This window comes from Cydia fagiglandana, chromosome 2, assembly GCF_963556715.1.
Source record: "Cydia fagiglandana chromosome 2, ilCydFagi1.1, whole genome shotgun sequence".
NCBI classification, from domain to species: domain Eukaryota; kingdom Metazoa; phylum Arthropoda; class Insecta; order Lepidoptera; family Tortricidae; genus Cydia; species Cydia fagiglandana.
In genome coordinates this window covers 14,643,462-14,661,866 of record NC_085933.1, presented here as the reverse complement: position 1 = coordinate 14,661,866, position 18,405 = coordinate 14,643,462, and the positions used below count along the sequence as shown (strand labels likewise).

General features: G+C 43.2%; 2 protein-coding genes across 3 annotated transcripts; one reads left to right on the top strand and one right to left on the bottom strand.

Annotated features, from left to right (window-relative positions):
* Positions 1-408: 408 nt before the first annotated feature.
* Positions 409-14,337, top strand: LOC134676074 (armadillo repeat-containing protein 6 homolog). 2 transcript variants are annotated; one of them, XM_063534360.1, is made up of 9 exons: positions 414-667; positions 825-968; positions 2,426-2,643; positions 2,837-2,993; positions 3,227-3,362; positions 3,632-3,797; positions 11,569-11,662; positions 13,243-13,392; positions 13,578-14,337. In XM_063534360.1, the coding sequence occupies exons 1-9, from the start codon at positions 551-553 to the stop codon at positions 13,791-13,793; spliced, it is 1,398 nt and encodes a 465-aa protein (XP_063390430.1). In that variant the 5' UTR covers positions 414-550; the 3' UTR covers positions 13,794-14,337. The 2 variants fall into 2 exon arrangements, with proteins under 2 accessions (XP_063390437.1, XP_063390430.1); XM_063534367.1 differs by lacking the exon at positions 825-968 and having other exon boundaries at positions 409-667.
* Positions 4,139-5,676, bottom strand: LOC134676092 (tektin-4-like). The gene has a single exon (XM_063534376.1). It carries the CDS (start codon positions 5,505-5,507, stop codon positions 4,266-4,268), a length of 1,242 nt encoding a protein of 413 aa, XP_063390446.1. The 5' UTR covers positions 5,508-5,676; the 3' UTR covers positions 4,139-4,265.
* Positions 14,338-18,405: the final 4,068 nt, after the last annotated feature.

Here is an 18,405-nt window from a genome sequence, read left to right as displayed (position 1 = left end):
ATGATCGATCAAGCGGATTCAGATTTAATGTCTTCTATTAAAATAAACTAAAATTTGATTCCGGAAAATTTAGACGATAAGACCATTCTGAATTAAAATCATTTTTTACCTAGTATAACGTCAGTAAAGGTCCAAGTTTTCGAACGTTTTATTTTGTAAAAAATACGGCACGATCCATTTCAAGATATTTGTCAATTTATGAATATCGGTATAAAGAAAAGATCACGTATTGTAGTTATTGATTTTGTACAAAATAAGTACCTGGAAATGTAATGTGAATCAAAGTAACTTTTATAATGGTAAACTACTAAATATATCTCAACTTTTTATGGAGAAATATTTTTTTGTAGGATTATTTCAACCCGTTTTACGCAATTAACATAACATTTATTTGACAATGACAACTGACGTTTCCAGGACTTGTTTGGTGTTGGGATGTGAATTTCTTTCTGTGAATCACATACCGTATGAAGAATAAATTACTATTAACTGTGTTCGTGCAAAATTTCAAATAAAGTTTGTTATTTCAATATACGGCAGCATTATAAAAATGGTTCGTGTTATATCTCAAGAGACCTATGATGAAGTGGTTCAAGAGAATATGCAAGAATTTGACATGAGCGCGGAGGAAGCTATCCAAGATGCTATAAACCAATTTGAAGCTCAGGTAAAGTTCTGTTATTGAGAACTTCAAAAACTCTTTTAGAGTAGGTATTTGAAGAACCTTCACAGCAATGCATTGTTTTTTGTTAATATTCCTAGACTTAGTGAGAAAGCCTAGTTTAGGTACTGAACTGAAATATTTTATTTTCACATGTTTTCAGGGCGTTGATTTGTCAAATATAATAAAAGATTTAGTTTTGTCTTCCGGCGATGATCATGAGATCTCCAAATCAATAAAAAAACTCCATGAAATCAAAGATAATGGTGACGACAGTGAAATATTAAAGGAATTAGAAATTTTAAAGGTACTTTTTATTTTTAATATTGATGTAAGGTTTACTCGAATAATTCCGAAAGGAGACTTTTATTATGATGGCATTAAGGGTGATTTTCATCTGAATTTCGGAATTATCCAACATTCGGTATTACCCGAATACACCTTATATTATTTTTTATTATTATTAAAGCCTTCCTTATACGAACTGTTAACATTTCATTTAACAATTATAATTTTATGTATGTATATTTCTATATGCATGTTCGTAAGGTCTTTTTGACCTAGGCCTCTTCCGAATCGCCTTTTTCTAATATATTTAAGTATTTGTCCAACATTTTTTTCCATTCTTGTCTATCTATTGCCATTTCTCTCCAGTCTTTTCCTATTGTTTCTATTAGGTCTTTTTCCCATCTTGTTTTTGGTTTGCCCTTTTTTCTTTTACCAATTTTTGGATTCCAATTTGTTGCTATTTTTGTCCATCTGTTGTTTTTCATCCTGGCTATGTGCCCGGCCCAATTGTATTTTTGTTTCAATATATGTATTGCTGCATCTATAAATCTTGTTCTTCTTCTTATCTCTGTGTTTCTTCTTATCTCTGTGTAACTCTGTTTGATAACTTTATGTTAAGGACACTTCTTTCTATTGACCGTTGACATACTTGAATTCGTTTGATGATATCTCCTGTGAGTGACCATGTTTGACTACCATATGTAAGACAGGGCAGAATGCATGAGTCGAAGGCTAGTTTTTTAGTTTTATTGGTAGTTTCTTCTTAAATATATCCTTCATGGCCCAGTACTTCTTCCATGTCTGTCCGATTCTTCTTGTTATTTCTTTGTTTGTGCAGTCTGTGAATGATACCTGTTTTCCAAGGTATATATACTCGTCAACATATTCCAGTGATGTATTCTCTATTTGTATAGTCACTTTTTTTGAGTTGGTCATGACTTTTGTTTTTCATTCATTTCTAGACCTACTTTTTGACTTTGTGCATTTAGTTCTTGCAGTAATATACTGAGCTCAGTTGCACTGTATGCTAATATTACCAGGTCATCTGCGAATCGAAGATTTGATAAATATTTGTTGTTTATCTTGATGCCTTTTTCTCTTTTTTCCCAGTTTAGATTTTTGAATATTTCTTCTAAGACCGCTATGAACAGCTTTGGTGACATTGGGTCTCCCTGTCTTACCCCTCTGTTGATCTGGATCTGTCTTCCTAATTTGTCTGTTTTTACTCTGGCTGTACTTTTTTCATAGATCTTTTTTATAACATGTATGTAGACTTCTGGTATGTCCTGATTCTCTAGTGCCTGCCATATCGATGTATGAGTAATCGAGTCTTTTTTAAAGTTGACAAATCCTATATAAAGTGGTATTTGGAACTCTGTGTGTTCTGAATACACCTTATAAGCGGGGATTAAATGTTTACTTTTTATTTTGCCAAGTAGGTTTGCCTCAATAAGAATAGCACTCTTTTTCTTCTAGGCAGAATGCAACAAAGATATAGCTCGTAGGGTAAAAGCAGGCAAAGAAGGTGCCTATACATTATTACTAGAATTACTGCAAGCGAGACATAAGGTGACCATGGAAACAGCAAATGAAAAAGATGCAACATTTATTATAAATGTCTTGAATACTTTAATAGCCCTAATGGATGTGCAGCCTGATTTGTTAGATCAGAAAGGTGTTGATGTTATAAAAAGGTACTTATAATATACTTAAAAAATAATGTTTGTTTAACAGTATAAAGTTAGACTAAGATGCCTTTTTTTACATTCTTTGCATTATTGAATTATCAACCTTCACACATTAATTCTAGTAAACTGTCCTACTATCTAGAAATAACATGATTCCTTAAACAACTGAAAATCATAACAAGACTTGCATCTTTCACAGCATTTTGGATAACACAGAAGATGAGAATATTTTGATAGCCACATTGAAATGGATAAGCACATGTTGCATAAAGCATGAAATTAACCGTCAAAGGTTGTTTGCAAAAAACATTGCAAGCAACTTGAAGTCCTTGCTGCAAGTTGGGAATAATGTTAAGGTAAATAAATTAAAAGGCTCTTTTATTCATACCATATCATCAGAGGTTCATCACTACACATGTACATGTCAAATTATAAGGCAAATACCTAGCTAAACCTTTCCGAGCTCTGCATATCATACCATATCCTTGTAATACTACGTTGAAATCTGCATGATTCAGTCCACTGTGTTTAACTTTCTATCTTGAGGCTTGCTAGTAAATTTAAGATTATTGTACAATTTTTTTTTCAGTTACTATCAGAAGTGTTATCAGTTATCCGAAAATTCCCCCTGGACGATGATATTAGAGTGGAATTTGGCAAAGCACATGACCATGCCAGGGAACTTGGATTTCAGCTACTAGAGCCATTGACTAACTTATTAAAAGGTACATAAAGAAATATTATTACCTATATGCATAACAAAACTACTATTAGCAGATCATAATACGTAATTCTGATATATTCACTATAGTTTCGGAAAAATCGGAGATAAAAACCATCAAAAATATCTTTACCCTTAAGTCACATTTTTAAGCAGTTTTCCATAATGTTTTTACTAATTAAGTGTAATGCCTGGCCACTCATTTACTAAAGTTGTATAGTCTATTTATAGTATTTATGATTCAATAATGCAATATAATGTATTTGGTTCTAGAACACACTAAACCACCTTTAGTATCAGAACTGATGTCGACAATAGCAAGTCTCCTAGTCCGCCACGAGCTGTGTGCTACGGTGGCAGAGAGTGGAGCAGATGTATTGTTCTCAGTGCTAGCTGACAACTCGGAGAACGCCGCGGTCGTGCAGCAGGCGAGCAAGCTGTGAGTACCGGGTAGGGGGATAGATTCCTGCCCGTCCAAATTATAATTACATTAGATTAGAATTATTAAAAAAAACCATGCCAAGTGCGAGTCGGGGTTCCGTACCATTAAGCAAAGAACGGTAGTAAAATTACTTTTTTTGTATGGGAGTAATATTTATTTTATTTTGTTTTTGGTATTTGTTGTTATAGCGGCAACAGGTTAATGAGATACAGCCCAGTGATAGACACACGGACGGACAGACAGACAGTGTCAGTCAGTGGACTCTTAGTAACAGGGTCCCGTTTTTACCCTTAGGGTGTAGAACCCTAACAATTAAAATAGGGGTTAAGATGATTTGTTTTTCAATGTCTTTTATTAAATACTATTAAATACAGTGTAGAAGTAGATAAAGTAAAAACAAGTTGAAAGCTTTCTTAATAATAAATATGTAGCTACACACTACACACAAGTAAACATGTCATAATCCTAAAAGCCACACATCTTCTCTGCAGACTGATAGTGCGAGCGAAGGAACAAACACCTATCATTATCGCAGAAAAGAGATTTCTTCTTAACGATAATCTCGTTTTCCAGCCTTCCTCGTTCGTGAATCAATTCAGCCCTCAACTTCTCAGTCTCTAATGAACGTTTTTGCAAAAGGGTCATGCTGTCGTTTAAATCTTTTACCTCTTCTATAAGACCAACTAAGGACCCTTCCCTGCAATTCTCTATGTTGGGTCTGTAGTTCTTTGTATGAAGTCTGGTTTGAGCCACCTGGATCCGCTGCGACACCTTCATAATTTCCTCATGCAATGTCTCCAAAATATTTTCAGTTTCTACTATTTTCTGCAACGTTAGGCGCAACTGATTCTCCAACTCAATTTTTACTTGTTCAGTTTTCGCGATTCTTTTGGATAGTTCATCGTTTACTTTGATATCTTGTGAACGCAGATCCCTGGCCGTATTTATCAATGCCGCTTCGACCTTAGCCCTTAAAGCTTGCGATTTCTCCATCGCTATCTTAAACTGGTCCAAAGTCGATACAGTATTATATTCCCAAGACTCCACATTGGACTGGCCTTCAGATAGTCTAGTAGCTCCTGCTGAATCCTTTATATTGACAGCCTTAGTTTCCAAGTCTGCATTTTCACTTTCATATTTGAATGCCAAATATTTATTACTCCAATCTCTTTCCAACGCATGCTTCGCCGCTATATTCATCGCCATCTGATTCTCTATATCCCTAAGCATTTCTCTGTGCAATCTCTTAACATTTTCAATCAGAGCAGACTCAGTAAATAAAGCTTCTTGGGGCTCGTCGTAAACCAAATCTGACTGCATTCTGTTCGCTCTGACATCAAGACACTCTTCAGTGATGTACTCGGCTATTTTCAAAGTATCCATAGCATTTTTGAGTTGCTGTCTTTGTGATTCCAAGACTATAATTTCCGCATCGATGTCTCGTATTGCTCTTTCTAACTCGGCCTTCCAGTAATTAATGTGTCTCGCTCTATGCCTCAATTGACTTGTGCTATCGCTGTAGTCGTGACAGGACGTCTGGTTCACTTTAACAATGCAGTTTTTCGTTATTGAAGTGTTCTTGTCTGTTGTACCTATAATATCTCCTTTCAGGACGTCCAAGTTATGTTCATGCCATTCTCTTACAGTCTTCAGGCCGTAATTCTTATTTCCGAACGACAGATAGTCTCCTTTTTCAGCTGTGGTCATGTTTATCACAACAAATTTAGCCCTGTTATTGAATCAAAATAAGGGATTTTTACCCGGATGTAAGGGAATGTAAAAATTCAATGTATTATTGATCAAACAATTTGTCGTCAAGGAGTATATTTTATCCTGTTAAATCAATAAAAGGGATAACACGGCTCGAGTTAAGGGTTACATAGGCATGGCATAATATAAAAATTTTACCTTCCAATAAAATTATTATTATGTTTCCTATCCACATCGGATATCTTCATTGAGAGAGTAACGCGATCGTTGACCAATGATGCCGCTAGCGTCTATGTAGTCGCTCCGCCCCACGCCGTGACGTAGTTCCGCTTCCACTTCCTGCGAACCGTTGCTCGCTTCCCGCTACTCGCCACCGCCATGTCATTGTTGAGGAGAAGTACCGTCGGCATAAAAGTAGCCTAGTAGCCTGCCAGGAAGGCATTACTCAGATATCCGATGTGGATAGGAAACATAATAATAATTTTATTGGAAGGTAAAATTTTTATATTATGTGTTCCGTACTCCACATCGGATATCTTCATTGAGACCTGTTTATTATCTCCTGGTGGCGAGTTAGCGGGCGCGCAAGCGATAGGGCTACACCTACTGTCATAGAACTCAGAGAACGAATAAATATGTATACACCATATTGCAACCCATGAAATCACAGTGACTCGTTATAATGTGAATTACAGGAAATTGAGAATTGAAATTGTAATCTCAGGTTCGAATCTGACGTTAAACTGGTTTAAGAGAATTCTCATTCGAAATCGCATCCGATCCGCAGAATCTCGGCGAGTCATGTTCCCAATTAACATAAGCGAAAATATCGCTAAGTGAATAGCTTTCCAGCCAATTTAGTTATTAAGTACATCGTGGATCAAAAGCAATCGTAGGCGAGGGCGGCTTGGATGAGACTGTGGCTGAAAGAAATAAGCGAAGTGTCCCCTAACATTTTGTGTAATTCTCGCAAGGTGACGTACCCAGACTACCTACTTATATTGGGTCTATACTTTATTCCGGAGCTTCTAAGAGTCCAGTCGGTAAGACACGTTATCTGGTTTAGAGCCGAATTTCGGACACAAAATAATAGCGTTAAAGTTATCTATGTAATTGCCCGGGCTACAGTGTAGTAGAGTAAGGTCATTGACCCTGCTGCCTGATGCTAACAGCAAAAGTGCGGCAGCTATTCTATCGTACTTCTTCTAACGTACCTAACGTTGTAGGGCTATTTAAATTAGGGCAAGTAGATGTCTCGCGTCCCAAGCTGGTGCTTTGGGAGGCGCTGGTCTCGCTATTAATGGCGTTGGAAGAAGGCATAGTGTCCGATAGTGGTTCATACACAGCACTTGTGAGAGGCTTATGAACGAGTATCGTTCTGAAAGCTAACATGGATAATAGAAATAGACGTCTGAGATAGCTCGCTACTTCACTGGATAAAGGTACCTGGCAGTTGATCTTATTTTTGATGCACCATAAAGACCGTTTCTACATTGTGGCCGTACATGCAGCCTAGACAAGGGGACGATCTAGGGGCTCCCGTTACTGTTTTCTATACAAACACAGTACCGGAATCGGGAATATCCGGTTCTTCCATATTAGTGAGACAGTGACAGTTGCGTTTCGTTCGCTACGTAGCGTTAGACCTTGGCATGTTATATGCATGCGCCAGTCACGCCAGTAGCGGACGTCACTCCTGATCCCGCCAGCTCGGTGTTGGAGCGTCCTATCTGACAGGAGCTACGCCTCATTCTTAAGGTCGTTGACTCGTAAGGGAGGGCGGTCTGACGTTGTGTTCACTAGGACCGCCAGTAAATTGCAAGCTTACCACAGCTGCTTTAAGACTCCTTATCACGCCGTCGCAGTACACAGACTAGGCTGGGAGGTGGAGACATCCATGCCAAGTCTCACAGGCAGCTGTCAAAGGTCGTGGTAGCAGTTCAATGAGTCTGTTAAGAAATACCGTGGCACAGTGCGAGGGCTCTCGAAAGCGGAGGCCGGCCAACAAGGCGCCTGTCAGGTGAAGACAGTCTCGGCGGCTGCTGGGCGCAGCTGCCACTCGGGCGCGCAGTGACTTCTTGATAAGCCGTTGTCCTCGGGGGTTGTACCGACCTGGCAAGTAGCAAGCAACCAGCGCGACCTGTAGACGATCTGATGGCATCAGCAGTTTTTGCGACAGCCGTAGTAACGGAAGGGATGTAGTGTCGCCGTCGTTTCATGTATACTGTACCGGTGCGGTTGTATGTTTACACTTCTGTCGTCAGCGCTGCAGATGCGGCCCGTTAACGGTTACTCTTCGCTGAAAGGGCCTTACCTCGTACATTGTCTACCAATATTGGAGATTGTAACGGACTGCTTGCATAAGATGAGGAAGAAAGTGGTGCGAGGCTTTCGGCAGCTCCGTGTTGCTGGGGACTGCGAAGGCTTCACCTTCCTCCATGAACTAAAGTTTGCGAATTTGAGACTGAACAGAAGGCATTGAGTCTCATTTCTGCGAGAAACTCTGCAGCAAGGCAGGCCTGTAGGTCGCGAAAAAGAAAACTTTCAATCGGTGTGTTGTGCCGCGTGTCCCACGTGATGTCTAGGAGCGTGATGGTCTAATTCGCTTTATCCGAAGAGACACCCTATATCGAGTTAGTATAGGGCATCGAGTTAGTAGCATCTAAAATCGATTTTGGCGCTTTGCGTAACAAAACTGTTTCGATAAAGTCGAATACAGACAGATGGAAACTGCTGGAGTCCTCCTGGCCCCTTTCTCTTAGCACCGGAAACTCAAGCTTGTTCAGGCGCAGCGGGTTTATTTGTCCCATTTTGTTTATTATGGCTTTTCGCACGAGTTCGTCTTTGTAAGACGGAACTTAAGCTGGAGAGCGCGAGCAAGCAGAGATAATTATGTGAAGTCTGCAGACCTTTTCGATGCCTTTCACCTCGGTTTCGAGCGGTCGCACAGGGCCTTGTCGCTAGCTGTTCTCCGGTTGGACCACTCCATGGCCTCGAGAAGTCGTAGGAGCTTCGAAGCGACACAGCGAAGTCGATCAGCACCTTATGAACCCCGGGAACACGACGTATTTTCCTCTGAGTATCGACATATCTTACCGCTTTCAACTCCGGGCAGTCGAGCCGCGCTAGGACGGGGCTCTTTACGACCTTGTCTGCCGTCGCCGGAGGATTCTTTAAACGAAACCAAGAGCTTAGCGGTCTGTTCGTGCTGTACCATACCATACCTATACCTGCACCATAGCTATAGGCGCCTGCGTACCTCAATGGAACCATGTGGACAGGACAAAACTGATACTGTGGCGCCCAGCGAGCAAGGGACGACATCGTCGTAGTTGCAGCATCGGTGGACAGCATCGGCGTGATTGTGGCAACCGCCGCCGCTCGGGAGGCGCCGGTGCGTGAAGCTAGGGGCGCCATCGTGGCGGCCGGCTCGGGGGGGGGGGGGGGGGGGCACCGGTGCCTGAGGCCGGGCGGCTCATGGCGGCCGCCACTGGTTCGGGAAGCGCTGGTGCGTGAGGCGAGGACCCATAGTGGCGGCCCGCTCTAGAGGCGTTGTCGCGTGAGGCGGGCGGCTCCATCGTGGCGGCCGCCGCCACCGGCTCGGGAGGCGCCGGTGCGTGCGGCGAGAGGCGCCATCGTGGCGGCCAGCTCGGGAGGCACCGGTGCATGAGACGGTCGCCGTCTGGCTGGCTGGTCTGGGAGGCACTGCTGTGAGGCGAGAGGCGCCATCGTGGCGGCCAGCTCGAGAGGCGCCAGTGCGCAGGTGGTGGTGCCATCGTGGCGGGCGGCATCATCGTGGCGGGCAGCGCCATTGTGGCAGCCGCCGCCGCCGCGTCGATGCGTAATGCGAGAGGCGCCATCGTGGCGGCCAGCTTGGGGGGCAGGCGGTGTCATCGAGCGGGCGGCGCCATCATGGCGGCCACCGTCGCCAGGCTCAGGTGCGAGAGGCGCCGTCGTGGCGGCCAGCTCGACAGGCGCCGGTGCGCGTGACGGACGTTACCGGCACGGGAGGCGCCGATGGCTAGGCTCGTAGTTGCACGCATCATCACGGCGACGCTGTTGCCCTCGGCGGTGCCATCGTGGTGGCCACCACCGGCGCGTAGGTCACCAGCGACGTCATGACGGCCGGCAACCAACGCGGCGATCGTCGCTGTACTCGTAGCATTTCCACTGCTTACACGTAACTTACCTTCCTTCCGCTCGAGCAGTCGGGACGCAGAAGCGGTCCGCCTTCACCTTGGCGCGATCCACCCGCGATGCGCCCGCAGCTGCAGGAGCGGGCGTGTGACGTCTCGCAGAGCCACGCGGATCTCTCGGAGTCCCGCTGGACTGGAAGCGTCCGCACCGCAACTGCAGCAATAGGAGCGGGTGCAGCAACAGGAGCGGGCGTGTGACGCCTCTCGGAGTCCCGCGGACTGGAGGCGTCCGCACCGCGACTGCAGCAACAGGAGCGGGCGTGTGACGTCTCTCGGAGTCCCGCGGACTGGAGGCGTCCGTACCGCGACTGCAGCAACAGGAGCGGACGTGTGACGTCTCTCGGAGTCCCGCGGACTGGAGGCGTCCGCACCGCGACTGCAGCAACAGGAGCGGGCGTGTGACGTCTCTCGGAGTCCCGCGGACTGGAGGCGTCCGCACCGCGACTGCAGCAACAGGAGCGGGCGTGTGACGTCTCTCGGAGTCCCGCGGACTGGAGGCGTCCGCACCGCGACTGCAGCAACAGGAGCGGGCGTGTGACGTCTCTCGGAGTCCCGCGGACTGGAGGCGTCCGCACCGCGACTGCAGCAACAGGAGCGGGCGTGTGACGTCTCTCGGAGTCCCGCGGACTGGAGGCGTCCGCACCGCGACTGCAGCAACAGGAGCGGGCGTGTGACGTCTCTCGGAGTCCCGCGGACTGGAGGCGTCCGCACCGCGACTGCAGCAACAGGAGCGGGCGTGTGACGTCTCTCGGAGTCCCGCGGACTGGAGGCGTCCGCACCGCGACTGCAGCAACAGGAGCGGGCGTGTGACGTCTCTCGGAGTCCCGCGGACTGGAGGCGTCCGCACCGCGACTGCAGCAACAGGAGCGGGCGTGTGACGTCTCTCCGAGTCCTGCGGACTGGAGGCGTCCACCGTGGCCCGCAGCGTCGCGGTGTCTCGGAGTCACCTTGGACGACAGCAGAAGACGCGGCGCGCGCGGGCGGGGGCGGGCGCCGGGGGACGGGGCGCCCCGGTCGCGCCGCAACTAACAACACGAGGTACTCCCAGGCTCCTGCCTGAGAACCCTCCGCGAGTGACGAAGTAACTTCTGAACGCCAATAAAATTAGAATATCTTAAACTGGCTCACCGGATGGTTCGAGACAATCCAAACCTCCTTATCAGCGAAGCGCGGCGCCCGAAAGCAGCGCGCGCAGGCCGTCCGCCGCCGCGCCGCCCGCCGCAGGCACGATGACCGCACGTTCCCTCTCCGATGCGGAGCGACTTGTTACCACTTGTTAACAAAAACCACTGACGCACTTCCTACTTCGATCTCGAAAATGCGAGTTAACGGTAACGATTTTAGCAGCATGGAATGTGAAAATTAATTTAGCAAGAAAAAAGTGGGTAGAATCGAAAAGCACCGTTCGATGACTTCGATCGCGAGACCGCCAAAAGACTAATAGTGGCGATCTCTGCCATATCTCACTATTTAATCGACCGAGCTTTGGAAATATTTGCGGACCATCGGTCAAGACGGTCGACGAAACAATGACATGGCGGTGGCGAGTAGCGGGAAGCGAGCAACGGTTCGCAGGAAGTGGAAGCGGAACTACGTCACGGCGTGGGGCGGAGCGACTACATAGACGCTAGCGGCATCATTGGTCAACGATCGCGTTACTCTCTCAATGAAGATATCCGATGTGGAGTACGGAACACATAATAACCTACTTAAACTCTTTTAGCAGTGGCTCATTTGCCAGCCAAAAATAGACTTTTAAATTTATGTTTAAAATTGAATTTTGATTCTCCTGGTTAACCCGATATAATAAATTTATGTAGCATCAAAGTTTGGTTAATCTAATGTGATGTATATATTTTTAGGATAACAGCTTTAGCCGGTAACGACGATGTGAAGAGGCAGCTGGTTAAAAGTGGAATAGTGCCTATCATAGTGCTGCTACTCACTAGACATGCGGTGAGTTTTTTTAGTAGTAAACTAGCATGTATACCGACAGACGCTAAGGGTTCACCATAGCCCATGGATGCGGGTAAGCCCTACAGCGAAGTATATTTTTAAACATTCATTATCTTTGTGTTATTTCTCACTTAAGTTACTGGGCAGCGTCGAACAAAATGTAGACTTACTATTCCACCCTAACACTAAAATGGACACTGCCACACATAAGTATGTGCAGTGGCGTGCACTTCATAAAGGCAAAAAGGCACTGCCTACCCTACTATAATTCCGATGTCTATCCTCTTAAACTACTTAATTTAATTTATACTTGATCGTACTATCAGTAATCGATAATATCGATATAACTTAAAACATTCTAAAATTAAGCAGCGCTCCATCTACCGGTTAAGCATCAAATCATCAAGTCATCATCTATAATTCTAGGCGACGAAGTTTATACCACGCGGCACTAGCGCCTTGCACGGCAAAAACAGAAAACATTTCCGTCTAAATCTTTCTATGTGTGCCTCTTCGTGAGTCGTTGTTACGCGGTTACAGTGTAGTGGGCCTTCCTATAAGTACGAGCACACACTTATACAAGTAACGCACACATTTAAACGCAATAGGCAGTGCCTTTCGTACCAAACCTAAACGATGACGGTGACGCCCGAAAGTTTCCGAATAGTTCCGATGTTTACGTGACTATTTTAAAAAGTAGCATTGGCTATGGTAATTTAGTGCAATTACGAGACTTTTTTTTTATTCGTTTACTGTATTTGCGTAAGTTTATTTACATTTTTATTCGGTCGCCATTGTTTGTTTGTTTTGGTGAGTTTATGAGATAACAGTTGCCGGAAATTATAAAGTGCGATTAGTGAAAAAATGGATAATTTTAACTGTGAAAGTTGTACGGTGGGTGTGTGTGTGCAAAGTATTAAAAATAATGCTTTTTCAAAGCTTTCGTTTAGCCAAAAAAAAAGAAGTAATTGAAAAGGGCCGGTGTACCATAAAATCAATCAGTCTTCGGATATTTGACGTGGTTAATTAGGTACGTCATTATTAACCGACTTGACAACAAAATGATAACCATCACGCAATTTTTTTGGTAAGTTAGTAGCTCTCATTTTTAGGGTTCCGTACCCAAAGGGTAAAACGGGACCCTATTACTAAGACTCCGTCCGTCCGTCCGTCCGTCTGTCACCAGGCTGTATCTCACGAACGGTGATAGCTAGACAGTTGAAATTTTCACAGATGATGTACTTATTTCTGTTGCCGCTATAACAACAAATACTAAAAACAGAATAAAATAAAGATTTAAGTGGGGCTCCCAGGATACAACAAACGTGATTTTTGACCGAAGTTAAGCAACGTCGGGCGGGGTCAGTACTTGGATGGGTGACGCGTGTTTTTTGCCTTTTTTTGCATTATGGTACGGAACCCTTCGTGCGCGAGTCCGACTCGCACTTGCCCGGTTTTTTTTGCCTACCCGGTCTCAAATCTCTGTGCACGCGACTGAGTATGTGCCCAGCAGTTGAACGTGCCAGTATTGGCCAGTGGCTAGTTATAGTTATGATGAAGTTGACATGTTAATTTTTCAGAGCAATGCGTCAACAACGGCATCCACCCTAAAATGCATGGCGGCACTAACCCTGCGCGAGCCGCCGCACAGCCGCCTGTTCTACGACTGCGGAGCGCCTGAGGCCATCGTCGACTGCCTCAAGAGGCACCCAGAGAACGAAGCAGTACAGGTACCTAACAGTCGAATGAGAGGATTCTAGATTTTTTTATTGTGATATCCAAAGACTTATTAATAGTGGAAGTGGTAGAGTGTACGAAAAAATCTTTGTTTGGAGGAAAAAACATACATACCTACAACGTAGACATGTGCGATGGCTTCAAAATGACGAATTCATAGTATTTAAACAATTTTCAGAAAAACGGGTGCTGGGCGATCCGCAACATGGTGGCTCGGTGTCGCGACATGAACCCCAAGTTCAAGGAATTGGGCGTTGAACCTATCCTGTTTGCTGCTTACGAGAGGTTCCTCAAGGATTTCGGTTTCGATGTCAAGTCTGCGCTCAGGGATCTCGAGTGCGATGTCAAGTTTGACGAGCAATGGACTGGCAAGGGCGTGGAATTGAAGCAGTGATGTTCTTACACATTTATATGTATCTTCATACTTGGAACCAACCTAAATGAGGGTTTCCGCGATCAAGTTTTTCACTAGATAACAGCACGGTGGCGAGATGTCTAGGCTGTCATAATCCACCAATCATGTTTAACCATGTTTTTTTATATTGGTGGAATTGGACGGCAGCTGTCAAAAAGACCTCTCATCACTGTGCTGCCATCTAGTGAAAATCTCGATCGCGGAAACCCTCATTGGTTATTGTGACACACGAATAAGATAGTGTCTTTAAACAAATGGGTAGAAAAATATCCCAGTCGTAGGACTGGGAAAATATTGACAAATTTATGTAACATTAAAATGCAATAACGTTTTTGTTATTGCAATAACTTTGCTTTTAATTATAAATGTTAGTAGAATAGCATTTACATTGACAATTTCAATATAAATATAGTAAGCACGAAATGTTTTCATTCTATGCAAGAGAAGACTTTGCTTGCAGATTAATTTATGCTTTAGTTTATATCATTAACTGCTTGCGGCTACACTCTGATACATGTTTACTGTGACATTATGATTATAAATATTGAATTGATTTACATTAAATTTGTACTAATATCGTAACAACTGATGCTTTAATTTCTAAAGAACAGAAGTTGTCCTTTCCTATAATAATAGGTTTGTCATGCTCTGTAGAAGGATTTAAATCGAAAAAATATATTATCATAAAATATTTATTGATTCAAATCAAATCAGAATTATAGTTATAGTTTAGAACTGGCAATCATTGGTATAATTCAACTTAAAATTAAAAACTAAACATACTTGTGACGTATGCAGGCTTATTAAAATTTAAGGACGAAATGGAATACCCATGGGAATAATTCCAATTTTACTTTACACACCGTCTACAAAATTAATGGACCGCTAGGTACTATGTGAAATTGGCGTATCCCAATCGTATCTATTATAACTGCCCATTTAACGTATTTTCTTAAGTCCAGGGTCCATTTTGACGGTTATCGATCATAAATGACCAATATGGGTATTACGTGCAAAGGACCTAAAATTCCCGATCGATTTAAAGTTATATAAACCATATTTTAAAACATTAAACGAAACAAAATAACTAAAATATCAAATGCAGTAACTAGATTTCCGTATAACACAGCCATTTTATAATTAAAGTACGGAAACCTAGTTCAATAAATGCAAAGAAAAATGCTCATGAGCGATTACTGGTCATAGTATGTGTGTTAATAATCTGACCAGTCTATCAAACAATTCTAACCCGCTTCCATGAAGATAAAAAGCATGTAAGAGTTATGCTAAAACCCTGTGTGCAGTCGAAGCAGCGGTGGCGAGCATCGAGTAATGATTATTACTCTATTATCATATTCCTCGCGTTATCCCGGCATTTTGCGGATTCATTTATTGTATGAGATGCGCAAGGTCTACTAGTAAAGTCAAACTCAGGGCCACACTTTTTTCTTAGACTTTACACATGTTATACAATCAATGAATCTTTCTATCCCACCCACTATAAACAAGACATTCTATAAGTTTCCAAAGCGTGTCTTCTTATTTTAGTGACTCAGTAGGCTTAGCACGAGAGCGCCGCGATATATCGCGCGCAAGATAGACTAGCCGTCCCCTTCTAATACACTCGGCGTCACGGAAATCGCACACCCACCGATTTTTGTTTTAAGCGAATATAGCTCTTATCATATGTATTATACCCTCACAATATATATATCATTTAAAAGCACAATTAATAAGCATTAAAACATGAATAAAGCATTTTTGGGAAAAATAATAATAATCACGAAATTACGGCGTTCTGAAAGAACACCTACAATACGCGTTGTAAGGGTCGCTAGTTGCGTTACCTTGGATAGGTTTAAAAGGGGGGGTAAAAGTGGAATATGGGTCATTCGGTATCCAGAGTTCACAGAGGTCACACCGGAACAGCTGGAGAAAGAAAACACCCCAAGAAAATGGATACCACGGAAGCAGAAGCAGCTCAAGCAGTAGCCCTGGTGGAATCAGGAATGACGCAGTCTGCGGTTGCTCGGCAACTCAACATAAGCCGTTTCCGAGTTCTCCGAGCAGTTCATCGATTCCAGAGGACTAGAAGATTCACCAGGAAGCCTGGATCCGGAGGACAACGATGCACTTCCGAAAGAGACGACCGCTTTATTGTGTCGACGTCTTTGCGGAACCGTTTCTCCAACGCTGTCCAGCTGCAGCAGCAGCTGCAAGCAGTTCGGAGAACGGTAGTGAGTGTCTCTACAGTAAGAAGGTTGCGGGAGAAGAAGATCATGCCCCATAGAGCGGCTACGGGTCCCAAATTGACGGCAGAGCATCGGCGAGTCAGACGTGAGTTTGCTCGCGAACACAACGATTGGACGGTCGACCAATGGAAGGCTGTCCTCTTCTCCGATGAGACCAGGGTGTGCCTGTTCTGCAACGATAGGCGCAGAAAAGTGTACAGGAGGCAAGGGGAACGTTATTCACAGGCCTGTCTTGAAGAAACCGTCGGATACGGAGGAGGATCCTGCATGTTCTGGGGTGGCATTTCCCTCGCCGGCAAAACCGAGCTCGTTTGTGTTTCCCGCACTGGTGGTGGTCGAGGCCAGGGATCCATGACTGCTCATCGGTACATCACAGAGATCCTGGAGGACCATGTGGTTCCATACGCCGAATTTGTCGGTCCTGGATTCACATTCATGCAGGATAACGCCCGCTTCCACACAGCGTTGATTGTTCGGGACTACCTTGATCAGGTTGGGATCACCGTCATGCAGTGGCCAGCAAGGAGTCCGGACCTGAATCCCATAGAGCACCTTTGGGATCAGCTAAAACGGAAGGTGTGGTCACGTAATCCTGCACCTGCGACCCTGGAACAGCTTCGAGATGCCGTCATTGAAGAGTGGGATGCTATTCCTCAAGAGTACGTCGTGACTCTCGTGAGGTCCATGAAGGCTCGCATGGAGGCAGTCATTAAGGCCAGAGGAGGCAACACTAGGTTTTAAGTTTAGTTTTAGGCATTTGTATTCCGATATTTGTTGATTTTATTGTGTTTTAATTTGTTGATTTTTTTGCATGAATATACGATTTTTATTTCTTATTAAAAAAGGTGCCTTTTTTTTTACTCTTTAGTAACTATTGCATTGTTTTTAAATGAAGGGTTAAATTCTCTTTAAAATGATCCCACACACTCATACTTTACCTTCAACAACATAAGGTTTATAACGGCTTGAAACAAAAATCCGTGGGTGTGCGATTTCCGTGACGCCGAGTGTATATTATTAAATAATACAGTTAGAAAAAACGGGTCTTACGTCGATGCTCGCAACATTTAACTCTTGATAGTAAGCAAATGATAAATACTCTATTACTTATAATATAAATGAACAAAAATGCTTTGTAACTAAAACAAATTACTATCAAATACTACTAATATCAATTTGATATTCAATAAAAAAACTGTGCCAATTCAAAAAGGTCATAACAAGCTTTGTACCGCTACCAATTCGATGATTTAATTTTTATGAGACAGCTTATGAGAGCTCTCATAAAAATTAAAACAACGTGTTTGTGTAAGGTATCATTCCCATACTTGCTTAAGTTATAGCCTATAACCCCCTTATTCATAACGTCTACTAAAGTTAACAAGCCGATAATAATCCTTTTCTCCTCCTCCAAATTTATCCTTTCATCGTACCAATATGTCGGAAAGGGACAAACGATTATTATCAGCTTGTCAACTTCAGTAAACGTTTATGAATAAGGGGGTTACTGTCTTCGCTTGCTAAAAACAGGTACCATGTAGTCAAATAATTAGTCGCAATCGCAACGTTCAAAACGATATGAGAACCAAACATAAGCCACTAAAGACCGAAAAAAGAACTAGTCTGTTCAATGCTATCAACAAGTTAAAAACAATAGTAAATTTGTAATTTTCCAAAACTTACACTACATAAAATGTCTTTGACATTTTAACAACGGTACAAAAATACTTACATACAAGAACTATAAAACTCCCGACAGACTAACATATTAAATTTATTTTAAAGGGGTTACGTAATTTTAGTTAAGATATTTTTTTGTGTTGTACTGACAAAAAAAATCACAAGACGAGCGCACGATATGAACGGTGCTCCTTGCCGAGAAAATGTTCAACTAAAATTACGTTAGTAATACGTTTAAAACAATTTTTATATACATGTTCTTCTCTCTGAGCGTGAGCGAGCCGGCTGTGCGTCGTGGATATCGTTATGAATTTTATTTTGAGTTTCTATCAGTAATTGTCATGTTTTTTAATAAAGCGTTTATTGAGACCTATGTTATATAGAGCGAAAGTTGTTTAAACTGGTTTCGAATCGACAAAGTTACTAGTGTTTAGTGTAGTGTTTATCATATTTTTTTTTCAAAAACTACCGGCTGAAGTCACTGCACCTTAACTACACGTAATATAACACCTATTTAGTTATGAGAGACAAATAGTGAAATGAACATACAGACGTTCCTCGTAGGTACATGTGAAAAAATTCCAAGCTACTGTGTAGCAATAGTATGGAAATAAAATAGGAAATCTGATGTATAAACCACCATAACGACTAAAATTACA